At 41.5% G+C, this 24,353-nt stretch overlaps 1 protein-coding gene across 4 annotated transcripts in view; it reads left to right on the top strand.

The window, feature by feature from the left end:
- Window positions 1–24,353, top strand: part of fcsk (fucose kinase) — a 318,038-nt gene that overhangs the window by 225,391 nt on the left and 68,294 nt on the right. For all 4 annotated transcript variants that reach the window (XM_048606128.1, XM_048606129.1, XM_048606132.1 and 1 more), the window contains 2 exons: window positions 17,583–17,708; window positions 19,640–19,712. In XM_048606128.1, coding sequence (XP_048462085.1) covers window positions 17,583–17,708; window positions 19,640–19,712 — 199 coding nt within the window. The remainder of the gene's footprint in view (window positions 1–17,582; window positions 17,709–19,639; window positions 19,713–24,353) is intronic.

Here is a 24,353-nt window from a genome sequence, read left to right as displayed (position 1 = left end):
TTGTACCTACAAAATTTTACTTCAGAGGTCAAAATACCTCCCACTGAGCCATAGGTGACACCACAGGACTGCTCTTAAGCCTATTTTTTGCTGGGCAATTGATTACTTGGATAAAATATGAAACAGCTTTTCCATACTGGCTCAGTGGTTGAACATTTTGCCTTTCATCCATATGGAGTAATAGATAGCAAGAAAAGTCTTGCTCTGCTCCCTGATCTCTGCTGTGTTCCCTGATTTCAGCCAGAGTGGATGTACTTGGGTGGATTAGATTTGACTACAGCATTTCTGGTTAAGTTATCTCTGTTGACCTGTGTTGAGACAAACTCCAGAACAGGAAGGAAGAATATTGTGAACGACAAATTGTAAACAGTCTGAAAATAAGAGGAACGTTGAAAAGCAAGGATATAACAACAAGGAAACTGATATGTCAATGTATACTGTCAGCATCACAAAAAGGCAGCCTGGATATTTAATCTTGACGAATTATACAGTGTACTCAGCAAAATAAAGGCAGAAAATCATAGCCAGCTGAGGCCCAGGGGCTTGCCAAACCAGTTTACTTTCAGGATGTATTTGAGGTAAAGGTGGATGTTAACGTGCTTTTGTATTGTTGTAGGGAGAAATATCAAAGAGGAGCCTTGAGTTCTGTGTTCAGTAGTACAAATGACCTTTATTTAGAGTTCTTTTACCATGTGTGTGATGGCCAGAAACTGCTCTGAATTTTTATTCAGGGGGCCGGCTTTTATATAGGGCCCAGTTGCCCTCTTAATTAAGGCTCAGATTGGAGGAGAAGTCAATGACACTCTAACTTTCCCCAGCTGAATATGACATTTTTTAACCTTTTGCATTACAATAAATGCATGCAACATTGATGTCATTGTTAGCTACATCCCCCTAATCTATACATCCAATCCAGTTAACCTCTTGATCAATGATGGACAGCCCTAGGTCTTCCCATCATTTCATGATGTCTACCAGATACCTCAATTGTCTGTCTTTGGGATCTTACAATGCTTCTGACAGTTATATTCCTTCCCAAACATTTGCCAGCTGTACTTCATTATTTACCAATAACCTGAATACTTGCTTATCAGTAAGAACTCTTCTGAATTCTCTACTAACTTTAGTATGGAAGGTTAGGAAGGATATTCATTTCTATCAATTGTTATAAAGTCTTTAAAATCAACTCTAATATAAAGTTACTACAATTCTCTAACACACTGACAAATTGGACAACCCCTCTCTCACTTCAGCCTGAGAGATCTAACTTGCAGCTACAGTTTATGACCCTTGTTATTTGTATGCTGTAACTGAAATTTAAACTACAGTTTAACTTTTAAATAAATCTTTACTGCTTCCACTCAACACTTTCCAGTACCAATTTTCTTTACTTAATAAAAAGCATCTCTACAGTTTCTCTCTGTATTTTGTAATCTGTCTCTGTCACTCTTTCCTTGATCGTTGGATGTAAGATATTAATTGCAGCACTTGAGCTGCAATTGTTTATCTGTCCATGTTTCACAACCTCTTTTGCTCTCTTAGAGGTTGTTGCTATGCATCATTTATTGCTTTATCTTAAGTCTCTTTACTGCCTACAAACGTTTGCTCAAGGAATGCAACTAACCTTTTCCCACTAATTGATTGTTTGCATTTCTAATTTACAATTACCTAAAAAGTTCAGAATACTGTGGGGTCAGACTTTTCCTTTTACTTTTTACTAAATAACAAACTTGGGACTGTGGCTAAGCTAGGTCTTTCAAAAATGTCCCTTATTTAACAAGGTTATGTATTTAGAACTGCCTGTTTACAGAAACCTAATTAACTTCCCTAAGATTTCTTTCTACGGAGAATCTTATCCAGTACCTCTATATGGAGACCACACGTCTGGCTGTAAACATCTGCTAAATGTAGCTGGCAACCCCTTTCGTCCATCTTGTGTCAGCTAATAAAACACAAGGTGGCCATCTTGTCAACTTTAGTCATTGACCACCGTAACAGATACTATATATCTCCGCTTCAGGAAACAACTTTCACGTGAGGTTTTAAGCTGGGAAGAAATTGGAAATTGAATAATAAATCATCTGAACAGGTAACAGAAAGAAGCCATTTATATTTTGTTGAGATTTTTATTCTTCACTTTCTCATATATTCTTCCTAAAGGCACTGAGAGATGGACCATAGGCAGAAAACTGTGCTTTGCATTTGATGTTGATCAAAGCCGTATCAAATGGTGTACAGAAAGCAAACCTGTATTCCCCAGTGGCTCAGTAAATGGCAAGAGTCACAATTTCAAACTAGTGAAGCACTACCTCTTAATAATTTGATTAAATTGGCGAAAAACCATAAATCATTTCAGAATGGTTAGATGCCATCATCCCAAATGTGTCTCAGTCAGCACACCTAAAACTTCCATCGACTGCATTTCCCATACATACCACATCTGTTACCTTTTCAAAAAGATCGTCTTTTTAAAAACCTGAATCACTATGATACCTCTTATTATGCTGCAAGGAGGACTCGTGACTAAAGGCCCAAACAATGGAGTAAGGGACCAAGTAGCATAATGGACAGCAAATTGGCTGTAATGTGAGGGTTAAAGATAGTCACTTGGCCTGGCAAGTTGTGGGAAATGATATTCCACAAGGATCAGTGGTGGGATTGCCATTCAAAGTCCAGTTTCAAGATTTGCAGATGATACCAGATTGTCAGGTGTAGTTAATACCAGGGGAGAATTATGAAAGTGCAGACATTGATAAACTTCATTGGCAAATAAGCTTCACAAAAGGTATGTGTGTTGTAGGAAAATTTCAGTGGAAAGTGTAAAGAAGTCCTATGCTGCTCAGTAACTAGTTGCTGAAATAGGGTAGAGGAGCAGAGGAATCTGAGTATACCAATAAACAAATGAGAATTCCAATGCAAATTAATTAACTTATAAAGCAGCAAAGAAATCATGAAGCTTTATATCTAGAAGATAGAGTTGAAAAGCAGAGAAGATGAATTAAAATCTGTTAGATGCAATTGAAGCACTGAGCAGTTCGGGTTGCCATATAATGAAAAAAAAGAGATACTGGAGGTGGTGTTTAAAAACAAATTACTAGTGTTATAATGGAAGTCAGTGGTTAACCTGCAAGAAGCCATAAACAGACCACATTTCTTTTGTTCTAGAATAGAGAAGACTGAGGGTGATCTAATAGATGTCTTTTACATTATGAAACAGTTTGGTAGACAGATGTAATGAAGATCTTTTCACCTTCAGGGCAAACCAAAAGAAGAGGCCATACAAATAAGATAGCTGCTGAAAGATCCAATAGGAAATTCAAGAGAAAATTCTTTACTCGGAGACAAGTTGTAATGTGGAATCCACTGCCACAGGGAGTAGTTAAGCCTTTTAGAGGAAGCTAGATAAACATGTGTGGGAAAGACAATAGAAGTTGTGGGAGGAGGCTTGTGTGGAGCTAATATGCACGACGGGGTTTAATGGGTTATTTCTAAGTTTAAAATACTATCCATTCTATGTCATGTGATCTTTGCCAATTTCATTCATTTTCAGTGCTATAAACATAGAAAATAGGAGCAGGACTAGGCCATTCAGCTCTTTGAGCCTGCTCACCATTCAGTATGATTGTGGTTGATGATCCAGCTCAGCTTTCTGTCCACACATGTTGCCAGACCTGCTGAGTTTCTCCAGAAATTTTTTATCCAACTCTGTACCCTGTTCTTGCTTTCTCCACATACATTTTGGTTCCTTTAGCACTAAGAACTATATCTAATTCCTACTTGAAAACATTCAAACTTGTATTCTAAAACTGTGACCTCTGATTCTGGACTTCCCAATCATCAAGAATATCCTTCCTGCATTTATCCTGCCTATTTCTGTTAGAATTTTATAGCTTTCTATGATATCCACCCTCATTCTTTTAAACTCCATTAAAAGTAGCCCTAACTGGTCCAATTCCTCTTCATATATCATTCCAGGAATCGGTCTAGCATATCTTCATTGCACTTCTTCCATAGTCAGAACACCCTTCCTCAGATAAGAAGACCAAAACTGTACATAGTGCTCCACGTGTGATCTCACCAGGCCCTGTAGAATTGCAAGAAGACATCCCTGCTCCTATACTTGAATCCTCTCACTATAAAGGTCAACATACCATTTACTTTCTTTATTGCCTGCTGCACCTGCTTGCTCACTGTCAGCGACTACTCTATAAGGATAAAAACCAAAAGAACTGCGGATGCTGTAAATCAGGAACAAAAACAAAGTTGCTGGAAAAGCTCAGCAGGTCTGGCAGCATCTGTGGAGGAGAAAACAGAGTTAACGTTTCAGATCTGGTGGCCCTTCCTCAGAACTGATGGTGGCTGGGAAAATGTCAGTTTATAAGGATACCCAGGTCTTGTTGCACCTCCGCTTTTCCTAATCTATCACCATTCTGATGAAAATCCACCTTCCCGTTTTTGCTACCAAAGTGGATTACTCACATTTATCCACATTATACTTCATCTGCCAAGCATTTGCCCACTCACTCAACTTTTCCAAACCACACTGAAGCATTTCTGCATCCTCTTTTGTTTCTCTCCCACTCCAAGTTCCAGTTCAGCCCACATGGTACTAAGGTTTGGGACAACAAAGCCTTTGGAATCCTCTATCTTTGCTGCAGAGAATAGTTTCTTTAACAGTGTTGCTATTACTTCTCCAAAATTAAATTCTGGGTTCCCATACTTGCCTCACTCATAGTCACGTCCTGCTGTCCTTGATCACGGATGAAGTTGGATGTGATTATTCTAAGAGAAATGACAGCATCCTGAAAAACTGTCCAGGTACCTGTTCCCCAGCCTCCCTGATGTGCTGCAGTATCCACAACTTCGACTTGAGCTCATCAACTCTGAGGTGAAGTTGATCAAGCAGCTAACACTTTGTATACATGTGATCGCCATGGATTGTACCAGCTTTCACTACCTCCCACAAACTACAGCTGCAACACATCGTCTATTCAGCTATCTGTATTCCATTAGTTGATGGGAGTTATGGGGGACAGTTTTGGCATTGGAAGAATGTGAGGGAGTACTTCCTTTATGCAATAAATAATAATAACCTGTAATTCGCTGCCAGTGAGGCTGAGGAAGCAGAGAAGATGACGAATTTCAAAGGGATATTGCATGGTCACTTGCAGGAAAAAAAATTCATAGGGTGATGGGAATAGAGGCAGAAATGAAATAAACTTGATTCCTTTATAGAGAGCTGGCGTGGACCCATCTGGTCAAAGGGCCTCCATCCGTGCCATATCAAATCTATGGCCAGGACTTTCAAAGAGCTGTGGGGTCAGGAGACAATGCCAGCCAGGTTTGAAAATTATGGTGTTGTAGATTGTATTAGCACCATGTCACCTTCAGGATGGTTCTACATTTTCAATAGAATAGCAGTAGAGAGACACCAGGAAAGGCACTCACCTCTAATTAACCAATAAAGGATGCCTCTTTGAGGATTGTATTAAAGCAAAGCCTGTAGACCAGCTGGTTTCAGCCCGTGTTTCATATGGACCAGCAACTTTGAAAAAGCTGAACTTCCATTTGTAACATGACTAGTGCTGTTTGTATGCACATGTTGCTGGAAGCTCTGCAGCTCACAAATCAAATCACACAGCCATGAGTGGATTAGAGAATACCAGTAACTTCATGATCAAAAGGATTATTGAAAATAACCAACCACAGAACCAATCCAGGGCGTCTCTTATCTCCACTTTCTTGGCTATACTTGCTGATTCCAAGTTAAGCGACAGTAGTCTGGCCTCAGAAAATTGCAGTGTCCAACCACTTCAACTGATGAAGGAGCAGACTTCTGAAGGCTCATGATTTCAAATAAACCTGTTGGACTATAACCCAGTGTCATGTGACTTCTGACTTTGTCCACCCCAGTCAACACCAGCATCTCGACATCAGTGTCCAACCACACCAGTTACCTGGCAAGCGCTTCAAACAGCACGAAGGGGAGAGATGCGGCGTAAGATATTCCAATCAGAATCGAAAATCCTATTTCCAACCATGATTGGATTAAAAATTACCCAGATACCTTCAGAGGATTGTGCTGAAGATTCCTGGATGGGGACCTCCTGTTATGAACCTGAATTGGAATTTCTGAATCCAGCAGTGATCGTGGTCGTTGTGGAAATCGTACTTCTTTCTGCAGCAGATGTTTGCGGTGTTCTGTGATTTAAACGTTCAACATTAAACCTGCCATTTTGATAGCCCTTGTGAAAGGGTAAGTAAATGTGGGGTAGGGTAGCATTTGGTTTTGGGGTTAAGTGACTGATGCATGAAGTGAATCTTAGGAATTCCTTACTCCAGAGGGCTGTGGAATCATATTCAAGAAATAAATTGATAAATTTTGAAACATAGGAACAGGAATAGGCCATTCAGCCTCTCGAGCCTGTTCCGCTGTTCAGTGAGATCATGGCTGATCTGTAGCCTAACTCCATATACCTGCCTTTGGACAGTATCCCTCAATACCCATGCATGTCAAAAAATTATCTACCCCAGATTTAAAATTAACAACTGATCTAACTGATTTTGGAGCCTAATGACATTAAAGGATATGGATACAGTGTGGGAAAGTAGCATTAGGAGAGATGATCAGCCATGATCTAATTAAATGGCAGAGAAGTCTTGAAAAGGGTGAATAACTCACTCCAGTTCCTAACGCTCCTAGCTATGTCATCCTGGAAGACACTTGAGCAGTAAGTGCGAGACATCTGTACTCATGGAAGATTTCAATGAGACTTTCTACCAGGGTCCCTCCTTTCAATTCAGTAGATAATTTGAAAACTATTCTGCCAACTCCTCACTGGCATTTATTTCTAGACTGAAGAGATTGGTCATTAATCTGTTTGGTGTGGGACCTTCCTTTGTATAAATTGGGTGTTACCTTTGCCAATTTGAGAGCAGTGACAACCATTGATAAACGGTTCATTGGGCATGCTGAGGATTCGGAAGTCCCTACATAAACAGCAGTTCGTTGATTCTTTGTTTCCTTTGATAGTCCTGTTGGGAATCCTAAGACCCCAGTCAGTGCTGCTGGGAAGACATTAGAACTGCATCACAATGGTTTAGAGTGTTTTGAGGGTTATGCTTTACCAATTTTCTTTTATTCTTTCATGAGATGTGGACGTCACTGGCAATGCCAGTTTTGATTGCCCATCCCTAATTACTCTTAAACTGGTAGCTTTCTGGAAAAGCCATTGATCTAGAATCACATATAGTCTAGGTCAGGTAAGGATAACAGATTTCCTTCTCTAAAGGACCTATGGTCCGTCCCTTCCAGTTATAATTGTTCCTGCATGAGAAAGTTTTACAGTATATGGAATAACATAGCTGAAAATTTATAGTTGAACACTGTTGTGAAAAGGAAAACATTCTTCCTTAATTTGCCATGCTCTGGTGAAAAATATCTGCCTGCTTTCATTTTCATATTTTCAATTTGATGTGGTGACAGTCTATAAATCTCAATGACCTGTGAATGTGCTGTCATGCTTAACAGTGAGATATAGGATAAATATTGCAGGATTCTGCAAGCAACCAGCCTGTATGACATAATCATGATGTATGTTTGCTGTCTGCAAGGTTCAGGGTTTCTATCTCCATTTGGACTTATTCCTGAAGGTTTCATCACTTCTTAATACACCACCCGTGTATTTGCCATCTCCAAAAATGATATAGCAAGTAAATGCAGATGATAAAAGAAAATGAAAACACAGAACTTCTTTAATGCCTCTTAGGTTTTTATATCAGATTGCCCTGGAAATTAATGTTTAATTCCTGAAATCTCTGGAAAGCCTGGGGAATTAGCAACACAAGTGACGTCCTGGCTACAATAGTACTTCAAAAAGTACCCTATCAATTAAAGGATCAGCTCCCTGGCAGTACAGGAGCTTTAAACCAGCCACAGTCTGGTACAGTCATTGCATTGAATGAGATGTATTTTTTTTATGGAGTCTTCTTTTACACGTTCCGTAAAGGTATGCTCCACGAGAACACACGCACGTGCACACACTCACCTACACACACACACTCACACACACCCACAGCCAAATGTACACATACACACACATGCATACCCCCGCACACCCCCACCTTCCCCACACCCTCACACACATACACTCGCTCGCGCACACCGCCACACACATCTGCACACACACATCCACCCTCACATACATATACACCCCTAGATACTTTTACATTCACATACAATCACACATACATCCACATGCACCCACACCCATAAACACACCCACACACATGCATTCACCCTCACCCCATGTACACGTACATACAGGCGTGCAGACACAGCCATCCAAATTATAAATTAACGTGCCTTTAGAAATTTAGGCTTTTGACTCCTGGGGCCTAGAAGGAAATGGAAGTTTTAATTGTACTAACTACCAAAGGTCAAAACATAATAAGCATGAACCTGGGAGTGGGGGCCTCTCAATTCACTCCTCAACACAGAATAGCTTATTATTATGCACCAGTTAACAATCTGATTAAACAAAGCTGCAGGGAAGCTTAGAGATAGCAAGAACTGCAGAACTGGAGTCAGAAACAACATGGTGTGAACCTGGAGGAACACAGCAGGCCAGGCAGCATCAGAGGAGCAGGAAAGTTGATGTTTGGGTTGGGACCCTTCTTCAGAAATGGGGAGGGGGAAGGGAGCTGAGAAATAAGTAGACAGAGGACGAGTGGGGCTGAGGAAGGTAGGTGGGATGGTGATAGATGAGTGTAGGTAAGGAGTTGTGGGGATTGGTCAGTGAGGTAGGGGTCAGGTAGGTGGGAGAGAAGATGGACAGGTTGTATCAGGTCAAGGAGGCAGGAGGGAGGATGGGTGGGGCTGGGGAAAGGTAGGTGAGGTGGTGATAGATTGGATGCATGTAGGGGATAGTGGGGATTTGTCAGCAGGAAGATTAGGGTGGATAGATGAGGAAGAAAATGGACAGGTTGTGTCAGGTCAAGGAGGCGTAGAAGAAAGGGAGGGTTGGACATAGGATGAGGCCGGGGGTGGGGAGATTTTAAAACTGGTGAATTCTATGTGAAGGCCATTGGGCCGTAGGCTGAAACTTAACTTTTGGGAGATAACACACTGGTTGTCTGAGATGAATTTGAGCTGGGAGTGGTCAATGCTGATTCAGGCGCTCAAATTAGAAAGTGTTCAGTTTTCCAGTATGCACTTTTGGGTGTACTGCGGCTGAGTGGGTAGCACTGCTGCTTCACAGCACCAGGGGTCTGAGTTTGATTCCACCCTCGGACGGCTATCTGCGTGAAGTTTGCACATTCTCCCTCTGTCTGCATGGGTTTCTTCCGGGTGCTCCTGTTTCCTCAAACAGTCCAAAGATGTGCAGGTTAGGGTGATTGGCAATGGTAAATGCGGGATTACGGTAATAGGGTAGGAGGCTGGGACGGGGTGGGATGCTCTTCAGAGAGGCAGAGTAGACTTGATGGGCCAAATGATCTCTTTTCGCACTGTGGGGATTCTGTGATTCTATGATCCCTCACCAGGTGAGCAAAATGTTTTTTTTATAAAACATTAAAGGATATTTTCCCCATTCTCGCTCTCACTTTAATTCACTGTTGTATGAGTAATTGTAACCACTGACCAGCATGGTGTCTGAAGTGTCTGTACTGTTCTCACCAAGGCCTCATGTTGCTGCCACCATGCTCTCTTAGGGCAGGGACTTCCAGAACCAGCCAGATCTGGTGTGGTCCAGAGAAAACGCTTGCTAGTCTGACCAGAAGAGACTCTTGTCTTAAACAAGCTGGAGTCTGCTGTATGTCAGCATCTGTCACATGTGGACATTGGTGCAGAGACTGAGGAGGACCACCGTGGTAGGTCTCACTCTGTGGAAGGAATCAAAATGGGAACAGAAAGCTGTGCAGCCAGCCAGCGCAAAACTGTAAAACATTCCAGGAAGTAAAACAGGAAATTCTAGGGAACATTAAATTATAAAAAACATGCTGGTAGCTGCGTAACTGATGCATAAAAATCACACCTAGCTTCAGTAAAAGCAGTTACTATGCAGCAAAAAGCAGAACATCTTTAACCACGAGACTGCATCTAGACTGATGGTAGCTAAGCATAGAACAGATAATGTATTAATGAAATGTCTTGAGATGATTGGCTTATTGTGTTGCTAGGGTATGATCGAAATGTAATTGGACAATGAGGAAGTATGGTTTATGCATAAAAATGCCACTATAATCACTTGTGTCAGAATCAACCTGCCGGGTTGCAGGAGCAACCTGCATAGCTGACTCTCCTTGCATACAAGCAAGAAAAATGACATTGCTCAGCATATTGCTGACTGACTAGTTGTTTCTTCAACAACTCCCTCAAGATCCTCATCCGTTCTTCTCCCACATCTGTGTGACATCATCATGGCGGATGTTGCTTCAAGCTCTCTGCATTATTAACCCTTTAAAACCCTTACACCCCTTTTCAACATCTCCCCTCACCATTTTTTCCTTTTCATCAATGTTTGGTACATATATATATACATATATCACAACCGGCTGTTTGTTAACTAAATGTTTCTTAACCTATTGTTCTATGACTGGCTGTTTTTGGACCAGTTATTTCTTGACTTGAACTAATTTGACTCCTTCCATTACCTGAAGAAGATTGAGGTTAAGATACACCTTCATACTCGAGAATAAGAATTCTTGATTGTAAAATACATACAAGTTTCATCTTGTCTGACGCACGTTGTGTTGGAAAAGTGCTTGTAGCATGCCTTCTAATCTGAAATGATATACCTCCTGGACCATGTGGTTGCACTGTGTGCTGTAGATGTAGTTGAAAATACACTGGTTCACTATCTGACAATATAGTGATACTCACCCCTGAATCAAGTTTCAAATTAGTGAGATGACCGTTGACATTAATATCCTCTTGCCAAAGGCTTTGTCTGGGTCACCTACATTCCCTAGACACAGTTTAAACCTATTTTCTATTATAGACTGTTTTACCTCATTAACCTCATTGTTTGGGTGGCTATTGAACTTATTAATTTTCTGTGACCATGTTCTACTTCGGCACATTATTTGAATGTTACAATGTTACATTCCTTTTTAGTAGCAGGGCAATAATCTGTTCCTGTGAAAATTCCTTGCTCCACGGCATCTAGTGTCTGTCCTACTTTCTGTTATAGAGTCATATAGCACGAAACAGACCCTTCGGTGCAACCAGTCTGTGCTGACCAGAATCCCAAACTAAACTAGTCCCACTTGTCTGTGATTGGCCTATCCCTTCAAAATTTCTTATTCATGTACTTATCTAATGTCTTTTAAACATTGTAACTTTACCCGTATCCACCACTTCCTCTGGAAGTTCACTCCACACACAAACGATTGTCTTGTTTAAAAAAAAAGATTGACCCCCCTGTCTTCTTTTAAGCCTTTGTCCTTTTAGCTTAAAAATATGCCCCCCAGTCTTGAAATCGCCCACTGTAGGGAACTGACACCTGTCATTTACCTTATCCATGCCCCTCATGATTTTATTAACTTCTGTAAGGTCACCCCTCAACCTCCTATGCTCCAGCAAAAAAAGTCCCAGCCTATTCAGCCTCTCCCCATAACTCAAACCCTCCATTCCTGGCAACGTCCTGGTAAATCTCTTCTGAACCCTCACCAACATAATAATATCCTTCCTAAAACAGGGCAACCAGAACTAGACACAGTACTCCAGAAGAGGGCTCAACAATGTCCTGTACAACCTCAACATGATGCCCAACTCCTATACTCAAAGGTCTAAGCAATGAAGGCAAGTGTGCTAAATGCCTTATTAATCACCCTACCTGTATGTAATGTAAACTTCAAAGAACTATGTACTTGAACCCCTATGTCTCTCTGTTCTACAACACTACCCTAGGCCCTACTTTTAATTGTATAAGTCCTGCCCTTTTTTTTTTACCAAAATGTAATACCTCACATTTATCCAAATTAAACTCCATCTGCTACTCTTCAGCCCATTGACCCAATTGGTCATGATCTCTTTGTAATCTTAGATAACCTTCTTCACTGTCAACCTTACCACCAATTTAGTGTCATCCACAAATTTACTAACCGTGCCCTCTATATTCTCATCTAAATCATTTATATAAATGACAAACAAAAGTGGTTTCCCATATGTGTCTGTGGTGGTCTTTAAGAACTGAATGGATTCTGCTGATCTCCTGTGATAAGTTTGATTTTCCCCTCTTAGGATTGATCCATGCTGTCTCTGAAGTTAATGCGTATGAATTCTTCAAATTATCTTTTTATTAATAACTCGGGCAAAGGCGCATCAATAATTCAAATAGCAATTGTATCTCTCCAGTTTCTTTCTTGCTGATGGTTAAAAATTGTTTGAACACAGTAAGTAGGTATTTTCATGTTAAGGGAAAAAACCTGCTATGCATATTCTCTTAAGCTGAATTATGCAGCTCAATAAATTGTGCAATTCAGTGGTTTAATCAAATTTTCACATTTCCAATAACTCCAGGGATATTGGAACTTGATTTCAGTGCACTACCCTAGTGAGCTGTGGCAGATGGAGTGAAAAGATTCTATGGTACATTTTGAAGAAGCTTAAGAGAGTAATCTCCAGTATCCTGACCAATGTTTACCCCTTAATCACCATCACTAAAGCAGCTTGTCTGGTGATTATTACACTGCTGTTTGTGGGAAACCATAATAGACTGCCATGTCTCCTACATTACAATAGTCATCTCACTTGATATAGTACTTTGTTGGTTGTAAAGTGCTATCACATATTCCATGGTTATTAAAATTGCTATATGAATGCATGTATCTTCTTCTTTCCAATGATACATCCTGAGCTGCTCATTAATAATCATTCAATAATGGTTGGCTAAGGAGATACTTGTACGCCCTCACATGGGTCCAGATACACTGTAGAAAGTGCTGGGTTATTAGTGGTTGACAGAAAGTGGCTGTGCAAAGTCTTGTGGACAGTCAATGTCTAAGCGTAAGTCTGATGAATGACTGCATGGTTCCTTTGCCACTGACTGTAAATATCCAGCCCTTAATATTGGCTGACTAAATTATGCAGGTTTACTGCACATTCTTGGACTGCAGGTTCTGTCCTCAACTGACTCCAAGCATATATCATTGGGAAAGGCTGAGGCCATCAAGTATATGCATTAATTGAAGCTACTTAAAGACAACTCAGTTTTATCATGTTGCAAGCCTTATTTGAGACCTTAGAAGTGTTAGATGATGAGTGAAAAGACCCCCAATGCATTACCTATACTCAGAGTTGTGACATAATTATGAAGAGGGCTTGAGATGTCTAACTTTGCACACTCTTTTGAGGACTACTTTGTAGGAAATTCATGGCCAAATAGATTATGATTTCCATTCATCCATTTAAAAATCTCAGGCTGTTTGCTCAGACATTACCATGTAGTGCTCAAGGTATGGTTGCTGGTAGTTGTCATTACAGAATCTGACAGTAAGAAGGAAGCTATTTGGCCCATTGTGTCTGTATTAGCTGTTTGGTTGGTTGGATAGCTGTTTCTGTCTTGTCTTGCAAATCTTCCCTTTTCAAGTTACATTTATCACTAACTAGTTAAGGAATCCAAAGACCCAAGCTACTGGTCTGGAGATGTGGGATCAAATCCCATCATGGCAGATAGTGAATTTCGAATTCAATTAATAAATCTGTAATTATAGTCTATTCTACTGGTAACAATTGTCAGCTGTCATGAAACCCATCTGACTTGCTAATGCCATTTAGCGAAAGAAATCTCCCATCTTATCTGCTCCCAGCTACGTGTAACTCCCAAACCCACAACAATGTAGTTGACCCCTAAGTGTCCTCTGAAATGGCTAATCAAACCATAATGAAGTATAAATAAAGCATTTATCCAATTCCGTTTGAAGGTTACAGTTGAAACTACTTCCTCAACCTTTTTCACACAGTATAAAAATAACAAAGTCGATATTTTAAAAAAACTTGATCATCATCTTCCCTCCTGGTTCTTGATCTAATTTAACTTTGGAATTGGCTTTTTGTGATCAGGCTTGAGAGAAATGATGCTTCATCCCAAAATGTTCAATCTTCTTACATCATAGATGGATTTAAGTTGTTGTGTTTAAAGAATGTGCTGTTAAAATGCTCCAATGCCTCAGAGTAGGTGCAGCAACTGATGTAACATTGTGCCACCCAGCCAGCGAGGTTTGATCTCCTGCTAGTATTGAGCCATCCAATGTTATTGGGCACTCGTGGGACGCAGGTACTGAGAACAGTGTGATAGCTCTTTCAAGTTGCTGTCCTTCAGTGTGAACTCTATGTATTGAATTTCAAAGTCAAAAAGAAACATATTACTTGAATAGGAGAGCTTTTCAGGATGTTGCAAAGTGCCATACAGTTAATGAAGTACTTTTGGAGTGTAGTCACTGTTACAGTGTAGAGATTGTGGACAGTTGACCCACAACAAGGTCCTAGACACTGTAATGTGATAATGACTACATGATCTGTTTCCTTGATATTGTTTGAGGAATAAATATTAGTTATATGATAGCTCAAAACTTGAGCATTGCTGAAAAAAGACACATTTTCTTGAAGCATTTCTTCTACAAGTTTGATGCACTAGAAGCTTAGCCTTCTTGGCAATCTCAAACCTTGAGTGACAACCCTACCAGTGGTTTGTAGTAATATCTCTGGACTAGTAATCCAAAATGCCAGGCAATTATGATATGGGCGTGAATCTCACCATGGCAGATGGTAAAATTTGAACTCAATAAATATCTGGACTAAAATTTCAGCAGTTTCATTGGCAACCGTGTAACACCATCGATTGTTGTGAAAACCCATCTGGTTTACTAAAATCCATCAAGGACGGAGATCTGCCATCCTTACCTCGTCTGACCTATATATGACTCCAGACACACAGCAATGTGATTGATTTTTAACTGCCCTTTGGGCAATTAGAGATGAACAATTGGTGATCTAGCCATTAATGCCCACATCCTATGAAGAATAAAATAAACCAGGTGAAGCTAGCTGTTTCAAGCTGCTACAATGTAGTAGCAATGAGTGGTGCTCACCGCTAATGAGATGCTGCCTATTACAAATTAATAACATGGTGTATGAATTTCAGTGTTGTGGGAGGGATGCCAGGTATGTAGGCTATACATACCGAAGACTATCTGAATCTGTCAAATAAAAGTCATCCTTTCAGTTGTTCACAACAGACAAGGTACTGACCATACCTGAGCAGCCCTGTTTGCAAAAAATGTAGTTTCTCATATCACATGTGATTCTGCAATTGGACAGCATTTACTAAATACAACTAACTGTGTAAACACATATGCTGATAACCAATTTAAGATCATCATTGTGATTGACATTTATACATAGTGTTAGCTGCATATACTACTACACTGAGCCCTGGACATTGCAGAGAGTGTGAACATACACACACCCTGCGCAAAATAGGTGATAACCTTTCTCTTGTTCATTACTCAGAGTAATGCCGGGACCAATCAGTGATAACTTACCTGGTTTAAAATTTAAATAAACTTGGCAGTTAACTGTCAGTCGTCATCTATTTGGTACATTCTCAATGGCATCTCCTGTACCAATCCTATTCCACTTATCCGCCAGTCAACACTCTCTTCTACAGTATCTTGTGTTTCATTTATATTGGTATTTCATCCAAATTGTCCTGATGAGCTCAGGATGATAGATTTGCGAGGAAAGTGGATAGATACCTCTGGGAAATAAACCTGCAGTATTAGAGGGATAGTATGAGGGAATGGAACAGATTTCATTGCTCTATAGAGAGCCAGGATGGGCTCAAATTTCTAAATTGCCTCATTCTGTGCCGTAGTAACAACTTCTTGAATTGTAGAAAGGGATGTTTGATGTCCACCCATGAAGGTAGGCTTGGTTTAACATGCCTCAACCAAAGGGGCTTCTTCAGACAGTATAGCACTCCATAAGCACTGCACTAGAGAGTCAATCTTGGTTATGCACAGCTGTATCTAGGATATGCAGCCTAATCAGCTAAGGAAAAATGCATCCCTAGTATGCATTTTCTGGTAGTGAATAATTAGCATTGGAAATCTAGCCTGATGTCTTTTCCACTCATTGCTCTGGGGTGGTAAGGCCAGTTAAAGCACCATCCTTTTGCCACCTTCCTTGGCATGGATCGTTACTGATGCCTGCATGTATACCCCAGTGCCACAATACATTTATCCACTGTGATATTGGGGAAGTATAGAAATGTAGCCCACTAACAAGCATCCTATTCAATTTACAGTTGTTTTTCTCCTCTTGAATAGACTTTTTAAATATTTCTATGAACCCATTTGAGAGGCCTATATTTTACACTGGCCATGACGCAGTAAATGTCAAGTACATGTCTCATTAAAGCTGAGTGATGGATTTTTCTGTTTGGCAGTAAAGTGACTGGAAAATGAATATCTTGTGTGAGTCAGCAAACTTCAGACAGCTGCATCGACAGCTCAAGTCAGCTATTGGCTCAGTTAATCCAAAGCAACCCAATCTCTCGGGATGAGCGCTCAATGTTCCACACAACCATGAGAATCAGCAGTTCTCTATTTCATTACTGTCAAATTGTTTGGCTCTGTGAGCTCATTAAGATTGTTAAATATCTCTGCCAGTGGGGCTAAATAGTTAAAGGCACCACCATCTTGGACTGTCGTAAAGATCATTCTTTTATATCAGGGCCTTTCACAACCTCGGGATGTCCCAAAGCACTTTACAGCCCAATAGTGCTTCTTGGGTATAATCTCTTTGCTAAATATGTAAGAAAGGGGCAGTCATTTTGAACATTGCAAACTCCCACAAATTGCAATAAGACAAATAACCATAGATCATAGAATCCCTACAGTGTGGAAACAGGCCATTCGGCCCAACAAGTCCACACCACCCCTCCGAAGAGCATCCCACCCCCCCAACCTCCCATGTCTAACCCACAGAACCTAAACATCCCTGGACACTAGGGGCAATTTAGCATGGCCAATCCAGTTTAAACCGTCTCGGTGATGTTGGTTGGGAGGTAAATATTGCGAGAACATTGAAAGAGCTCCCTTTTTTTTAATAGTACCATTAGAATTTCTTTTTAAATTCTATCTGAACAGCAAACATGGTTTCAGTCTAACGTTGCGTCTGAAAGATGGCACCACTGCCAGTGCAGCACTCCCTCCGTATGGCACTGAGGTCAGTCTAGATGTTGTATTCATGTCTGTGGTGTGGGATTTGAGCCTGTGACCTTCTGACTCAGATATGGAAGTGTTACTGTCGACCTACATCTCTTGCCATACAGCACAGAAGGTTCTCGATCCAGTCTGCACTGAGGCAGCTGGTGCTGTTTGAGATGGCCCACCTATCCCTCCCCATATCTCTCCTTCTGTCTTCCAATCTACTAGGTAACGCCGCAACTGAAGGCAACCCACTTGGTAAGGAGTGAAGTGTTATTGTGTCTGTGGAAACTATACACACAGAGGGAGACAATAAATTAAAAATGTTAAAAAAAGGTCTTTCATTTCTTCCCTGTTGTCATATTTAGGGCCGAGACTTTCCCTTTGATGACTGTGGCCGCTCGTTTACCTGCTTGCCATTGGAAAACTGTGACAGCAAAGCAGAAGCCCTTGTTTGTAACATCGATGTTCTGCTGCACATCATGACATATAAGGTCAGTCACTCACAAGCAATCTCCTGTGGAAGTGGAGGAAAGTCAAGTCATATACTTCAGTTCTAAGAAATATAGATTCAAGTTGCTTCAAAATGGCAAAATGTTTGGAACTGTAAAAGACGAAAGAAATTTGGGATCCCATGTACAAAAGCCAATAAGGGCTAGTGGATTGGTGTAAAAAATAATCTAATAAGGAATTTTGGAATGTTGCTCTTTATCTTGATAGAGCTGGAATGACTAGGAATGGAAGCTTTTTACACCTGTACAGAGTACTTAGACACCATGAAGAGCACAATTATGGTTGTGCACTTCAGGAAATATAAACAAGCTTTAGAAAGAATGCAGTGTAGAATGATACAGGGCTAAAATTGTTCAGTTGTGAGGAGAATATTTGTACATACTTGCCCTTGAGTACAGAAAATTTAAGCATGATCCAATTGAGGCTCTTTAAAATCATCACAAAATTTGACAGAAAATACGAGCTACTTCCTCTTGTGGGGAGTCCAGAGCACCAGGGCATAACCTTAAAGTGAGAGCTGAAAACCAAAAATGCTGGAAATCACAGTGGGCCAGGCAGCAACTATGGAGAGAGAGCAAGCTAACATTTCGAGTCAAGATGCCTCTTCATCAAAGCTGAGAGCTGGGTTGTTCAGGAGTGATATCAAGCACCACATCTTCCTGTAAAGTGCGGTGAATATCTGGAAAACACTATCCTTAAAAAAGCTGCTGAGATTTAGTATCAGTTTGGAATCCCAGAACTAAGTTTGCTAGATTTCTGTTAAGCAAGAGTATGAAGGTGGAGGATTGAGTTGAAGAACAGATCAACCATGATCTAACTGTGTAGTGCAACAGGCTCAAGGGTCTGAATGGCCTTCTGTTGTTCCTGTATTCCAAAGTGCACTGTTTGAGCTTGGTACTTGGGAGAGAACCATAGGAATGCCACTTCATAACATGCAGCAAACTTCAAATTACCAGTTTTCTCCCCTCCCAAAATGACAAGCCTAGGTAGTTGTACTTGAAGACAGTCAAAACCCAGCCTGTTACAGGCCCAATTCAGTGCCCATCTATATGGACCTCCCAGCAGGAGCCATTTCAGATCAATCAGTGTAGGGATTCTGACCTTTTCTCTCCCCCACCCTCCCCTCATTCAGGTAGACTCCGTATTGGCACCTCCACTGCCAGTCTAGGTAGTTTAGCAGTTATACCTCAGATGAGGATTCAGACGTCTGTTCTTTTAGGTCTGTGTGGCTCAGTGTTACCTCATCATCGATTCTATGGTAGTTTCAGAGCATGTCTTGAGGAGCACAGTATAATACATACAGTGGGGGCTGGGCAAGTTTGACCCCACCCTGTGTATTTTGAGCTTTGCTCCAAGGATTTGATTCAAGTGACAACATCTTGCAATAATATTGCACATTTGATGCAGTAAAACATCCCAAGGTACTCAGTAGGATTGTAAACAGGCAAAACTTGACATAGAGCATTATAGAGAGCTATTAGACAGATGATCAAAATACTAAGTTTTATGGAGAAGAGAGAGATGGAGAGCTGTGGAGAAGAAATTCCAATGTGTAGAGCCTGGCTAGCTAGCAGCAAGGATGCCAGTCGTGGTGCAATTAAAGTTGAGAGTGTAGTAAGAACTGGTGTTGAAGGAGGGCGGAGTTCTCAGGGGGAGGGTTGGAGGAGGTTACAGAGTTAGAGAGGGATGAGGCCACTGAGGTTTTTGAAAACAAGGATGAGAATTTTAAATTCGAAGTGTTCCTGGACAAGGCGGCCAGTGTAGGTCAGTGAGTACAGTGGTGATGGAGTGGAAAAAGTCCTCACAGTTCACATTACATTGTTGTCCACAACATTTCCAAAAACAGAAGAGGTTGTGGGGTAAAGGATAGTACGCATCTCTGATTAATCTTTTCCGATTTTGCCTGTTACAGTTGGGACCGGGTTGTACGCCAGGTGTGTGGGTCTGCAGCACGGATATGATCCTGACTGTCCCCTCCTACCCAGGTAAAGAAAGGAAACGCAAGTAATTACAGTGTTTTATTAACAAGACCTGTTCAGTGCCTGAAGCATGAGGGAGCACACATGCTATCTCACACATGATCAACGTATTTATCCAATGTGTTCCTGCCCATGAGCTGTTTAAGCTCAGTACATGTTGGTTGCATGTCATGGGATGTACCACTGCTGCTGTCTTCACATGGCATGCAGGGCTTAGTGAGAATGGAAATACTGGTTAAAATTTCCTTCTTGAAAGCAGGGAATCTCCCATAGCCAGCTAACTTCAGCAGAAACCAGGACTGGAACTTAGGTCAGTAACATTCTGTGTGACATATGTCTTCTGTCAATTTGTAACAGAGTATCTGGTGTATTTAGGCCTGAATACTCCAGGGAATGTATTATTATTGTTGTTGTTATCATTGCATCCTTTTACATTGAATAGAGGCTTGAGATCCAGCTGTGTGGTGTGCAGAGATAAATAAATGAACAGTTTGGTCATTTTATTTTTATAGTGTACTCTGGAGAATGAGGTAATGTTATGGAAGGGTTAACCAGCTCATTTAACACCCTGACAGGTTGCTGTTACAATCCGTGAAAAGACCAAAAACTTATTAAAAAAAATGAAACCCACCACACCAACAGAAGTAGACAAAAGAAAATTTTTCACTTTTTAAAACTTTTGCTGTGACACGCTAACCAAAATCATCATAATTTGAAGATTAAACAGTACTTCAAGTAAAAATTAAATTTCACGTCAAGTACATCTCAGTGGACCACATGCACCCATGTCAATCCCTACACATGTAGCGGCATTCTCAATCCACATCCTCAAACCTGAAGAAAAGAAAACTACTGCGGATTCTGGAAATCTGAAATAAAAACAGAAATTGCTGGAGAAACTCAACGGGTCTGGCAGCATCTGTGTAGAGAAAAATTGTAACAGTTCAGGGAGTGCAAATGATAGTAGAGGAGTAATATAAATGTAGAATAGGTGATACCTATGATAGGTGTGAAAATAGGTTATCTGCTGAGAGCAACCTGTGCAAACACGAGAGGGCGTGCTGGTTATCATGTAATCAAAGTGAAGTGTTAGTGTACATGCTGTGAAATTGTTGAGCTCAGTAATGAGTCCTGAAGGCTGTAAGGTGCCTCAGTGGAAAATGCGACTCCATGAGAACACCCTTTTTCTTTTGCTTTGGGCACCCTCACTGTCTGTTGCACTCACTCTTACCGCTTTGTCAATAGCATAAATACCATTATTTTCTAATCCCTTCAGTGTCAAAGAAGTCATGTTGGAATTGAAAGGTTAATTCTGTTTTTCTCTTCACAGATTGCCAGACTACTGAGTTCTTCCAGCATTTTTTGTTTTTATTTATTCTCTAACTCAATCTCTGGAGAGTAGGATCTTTCACTTTCCCAATTACCGGATTCAGCTTTCAAGGAGCTTTTGTCAGAAACTGTTCCAAAACGCAGTCGGCACCAAAACAGCACATCCCTACAGGACTTTGTTAGGTAGGATCACAACAGTTTTGATGCACTGAATCCATAAAGACTCCTTTCTCTGACCTCCTTAAGTGGTCTCCTTCTGAAGATGCAGTGTTTGGCTGTTAGTAGACTTTACTACTTTAGTATTTATAAGCTACCATTAAATATAAGGAGGAACTGAGGGGGAAGAGATTCTGGAGACAGGGCTGTCCTGAAGGGTCAAAGCATATGCAGAAGAACCAAAGCTGATTGTTCCCAGGAGGATAGTGTATTCTGGAGGAAGCTGCTTCAGTGAGAAGGAAATACAGAGTAGGAGACAGAATAGGCCAACTGTCCTGGGACTAGACCATACTGTGGTGCAGAGAGGTGAGGGACCTGTTGCTGCAGAAGCACCAAAACAAGACAAACAACAGCAACAGTCAGTCCATGGTAGAAGATACTATTCTGCAGAGTTTACAGGCAACGGATGAATTACTTTCTACTCCTCAGAGCACCAGCGTCTTTGCAGATTATGTCTCTCCAGAGATGGTGGTTTTGCTGTGAGGGGCTAGTTTAAATTGTTTTGGTGGCCATGCTATGGCTTGTTCACAAGTTGACTACAGCCTTGCATTTTTATGCATCATAGTCGTTCCAGGCACCAGCTGGTGACCTTTGCAGCTAACCTTATGCTTCAGCTCACCACACAGGTAATGTGAGTGGCGACTTCATCTCATTCACTATCGATAATGTTAATCATCCAAGAGAGCCAGACACTTGGTGTAAATTGCTGGATTGCCCAAACTTCATGGTGTGATAGATTTCAAAGAGGTGGCCATCAAAGCTCCATTGGACCAGCTAGGAGCATTGATCAGTCATAAAGGTTTTCTTCTGTCAAGGTTCAGTTCGTGTGGTGACTGTTTCAAAGAATAATGAGATATATTTATGACCCTAGATGCTACTGACTGCCGTGGAGGTCCTGTCCACCAGAGCTGTTGGAAGGTTGGATTCTTGGAGATTACCCACTAAAGAGATGGCTAATGACCAGTGAGAATTCAGGGACAGAGACTAATTTGTGTTACAATGATCATCACACATCTACCAAGGCTATCATTCAGCAGGCCAGTGAGATTTCAATGCTTTGATCATACAGGTCATGGTTATTGTCTGACTCATGTTGCACAAATCATCTTAGTGTCTTGCTCCTTGCATGACCTGGAGCTCCAGAGATGGGAGACCCTGGCAGAGGTTGATCCAGAGGACTGAGCCATATCATCTGAGGATGAGGAGAAGGAGCCATGCCAACCAAGAGCAGAACCTGGTTTACAACAGGCTACAGCTATCACCAAGATGGAGAGAGGCTGATGCCCCTTTCCCTGGCTACCGGAGGCAGTGAGGGTCTCCTGCACAGTGGCAACTGCAATCTCATCTTTTGCTGTGGCACGTGGAGGTATTAATGTCAGTGGCAGAGGGGTGGGCAAGCTGTCTTCATCAGGACCACCCTAAGAGTTACCGCACTCCTGTGGTAAAAACAGCTGCTGGCTCGCCATCCTGGACTCCGTTCTGCCCTCTCTGCTTTCTTTTTCTTTTTATTCATCATGGGACGTGGGGCGTTGCTGGATGGGCCAGCATTTATTGCCCTGTACCTCATTGCCCCTTGAGAAAGTGGTGGTGATCTGCCATCTTCAATCCCTGCAGTCTATGTGCTGTATGCAGACCACAATGCCATTAGGGAGGGAATTTTTGAGGGAAACCGGGACCTGGCTGAAAGTTCAGGCACCTCATTCCCCCTTTCACCATGACTGTGGCACCAGCACTCAGATGCAGGATGATGGAATGCAGTTTACATCACATGCCTGGTATCCCATCCGTCAGCTTATGGGTCTGATGTTCATGACAGTCTCTAACATGGAGAAAGCTACTCATTCTGAAGAAAGCGTGAATGGAGCACTCAAGCCTGGATGGTGTCCTCTGTGATCTGTGCCAGCATGCGGGAATCTTCTGGAAGCTCTGCCAGATCTCCACATATCTCATGCTGTATGTTTAGTACCACCTGTTTGACTTCGTAGGCTTGTCATCAGTCTGAGGTTCAGCATCTAGGTCACATCCAGCACTTCTCCTCCAACTTATTCTGTGACTGTAATGTGCTTGCACCAGTATTACGTAACTCTTTCAGCAGATTTGCACATTCCCACGGAGCTGCTTGTGCCTGCAGTGGTACTAGTTGTACCTGAGGATGTAACCGTGCGCTTTCAGTTTCCCTTTACCTCCTCAGAGCTTAATGTCAGTCCCTCAGAACTGGTGGTTGTTGTTGCTGATGTTTTACCCGTAAGGGAAATGGACTAGGATCATTTGGGCGGATTTTAGAAATACACGCTTTCTGCTCACGCTCATTTTGAAAATGCTAAACAGGATCTCACTCTCAAATTCAAAATTGAGACAGACATTCCCTCCTAAATACTGTAAACAACTGGAATCAATCTCATCAATGCACCTTCGCCACACACTTTTCCTAATTTTCTCCCTGCCCTTCCCCATTCCCCTTGGAATCTCATCAGCCTCTGACCATTCTCCAGACTCTGCACAGCTAAAGTCCTGCACCATTAGTTGCTGGCCAACTTTAGTCCTCCCCAGAATCCCACATGCTTACCCAGGATGACTTATCTGCTTCATTCTGCCTCTGTACATTGATGATACACTAGGCAGTCCCAAACTTGACGCACCAGTTTTAGTACAAAAAGGTTGGAATTTACCTTTGACATCATAAACGATCAGTCAGCTTCTTATGGCAAAGTAACCAGGTCCTTTGACCCACAACTCCTGTCCTTCCTTGCAACCTCCATCCAGGCTTCTTTTCTCTGACAGGGAGGTCACCTTTTGCCATTTCTTGGTATAAGAGACTCATGCCAAATAATCACAGCCTGGAGGAGGTCTCACAAAGGGAATGATCATTGAATCATGGGGTCATCTGTGGTCTGAGCTCCCCCTTTACCTGGCAGCTGCAATGGCTGATGATGAGTCAAAGCTGACAATGCTGTCAATGGGCAGGATGTCTCTCAAGCTCTATAGAGTGACAAACTGACTCAAAATGGAAAATGTAATTCTCTTTCTGAATGCTTCTCATTCAGAAAGGGATTAGTATGTTCGTTTCCCCCTGGCAGAGGCCTTGAATGAAACCTTGCAGTA

Source organism: Rhincodon typus, chromosome 15, assembly GCF_021869965.1.
Source record: "Rhincodon typus isolate 14 chromosome 15, sRhiTyp1.1, whole genome shotgun sequence".
NCBI classification, from domain to species: domain Eukaryota; kingdom Metazoa; phylum Chordata; class Chondrichthyes; order Orectolobiformes; family Rhincodontidae; genus Rhincodon; species Rhincodon typus.
The sequence above is the reverse complement of the archived record's forward strand: the minus strand, read 5'-3'. Positions and strand labels throughout refer to the sequence as shown.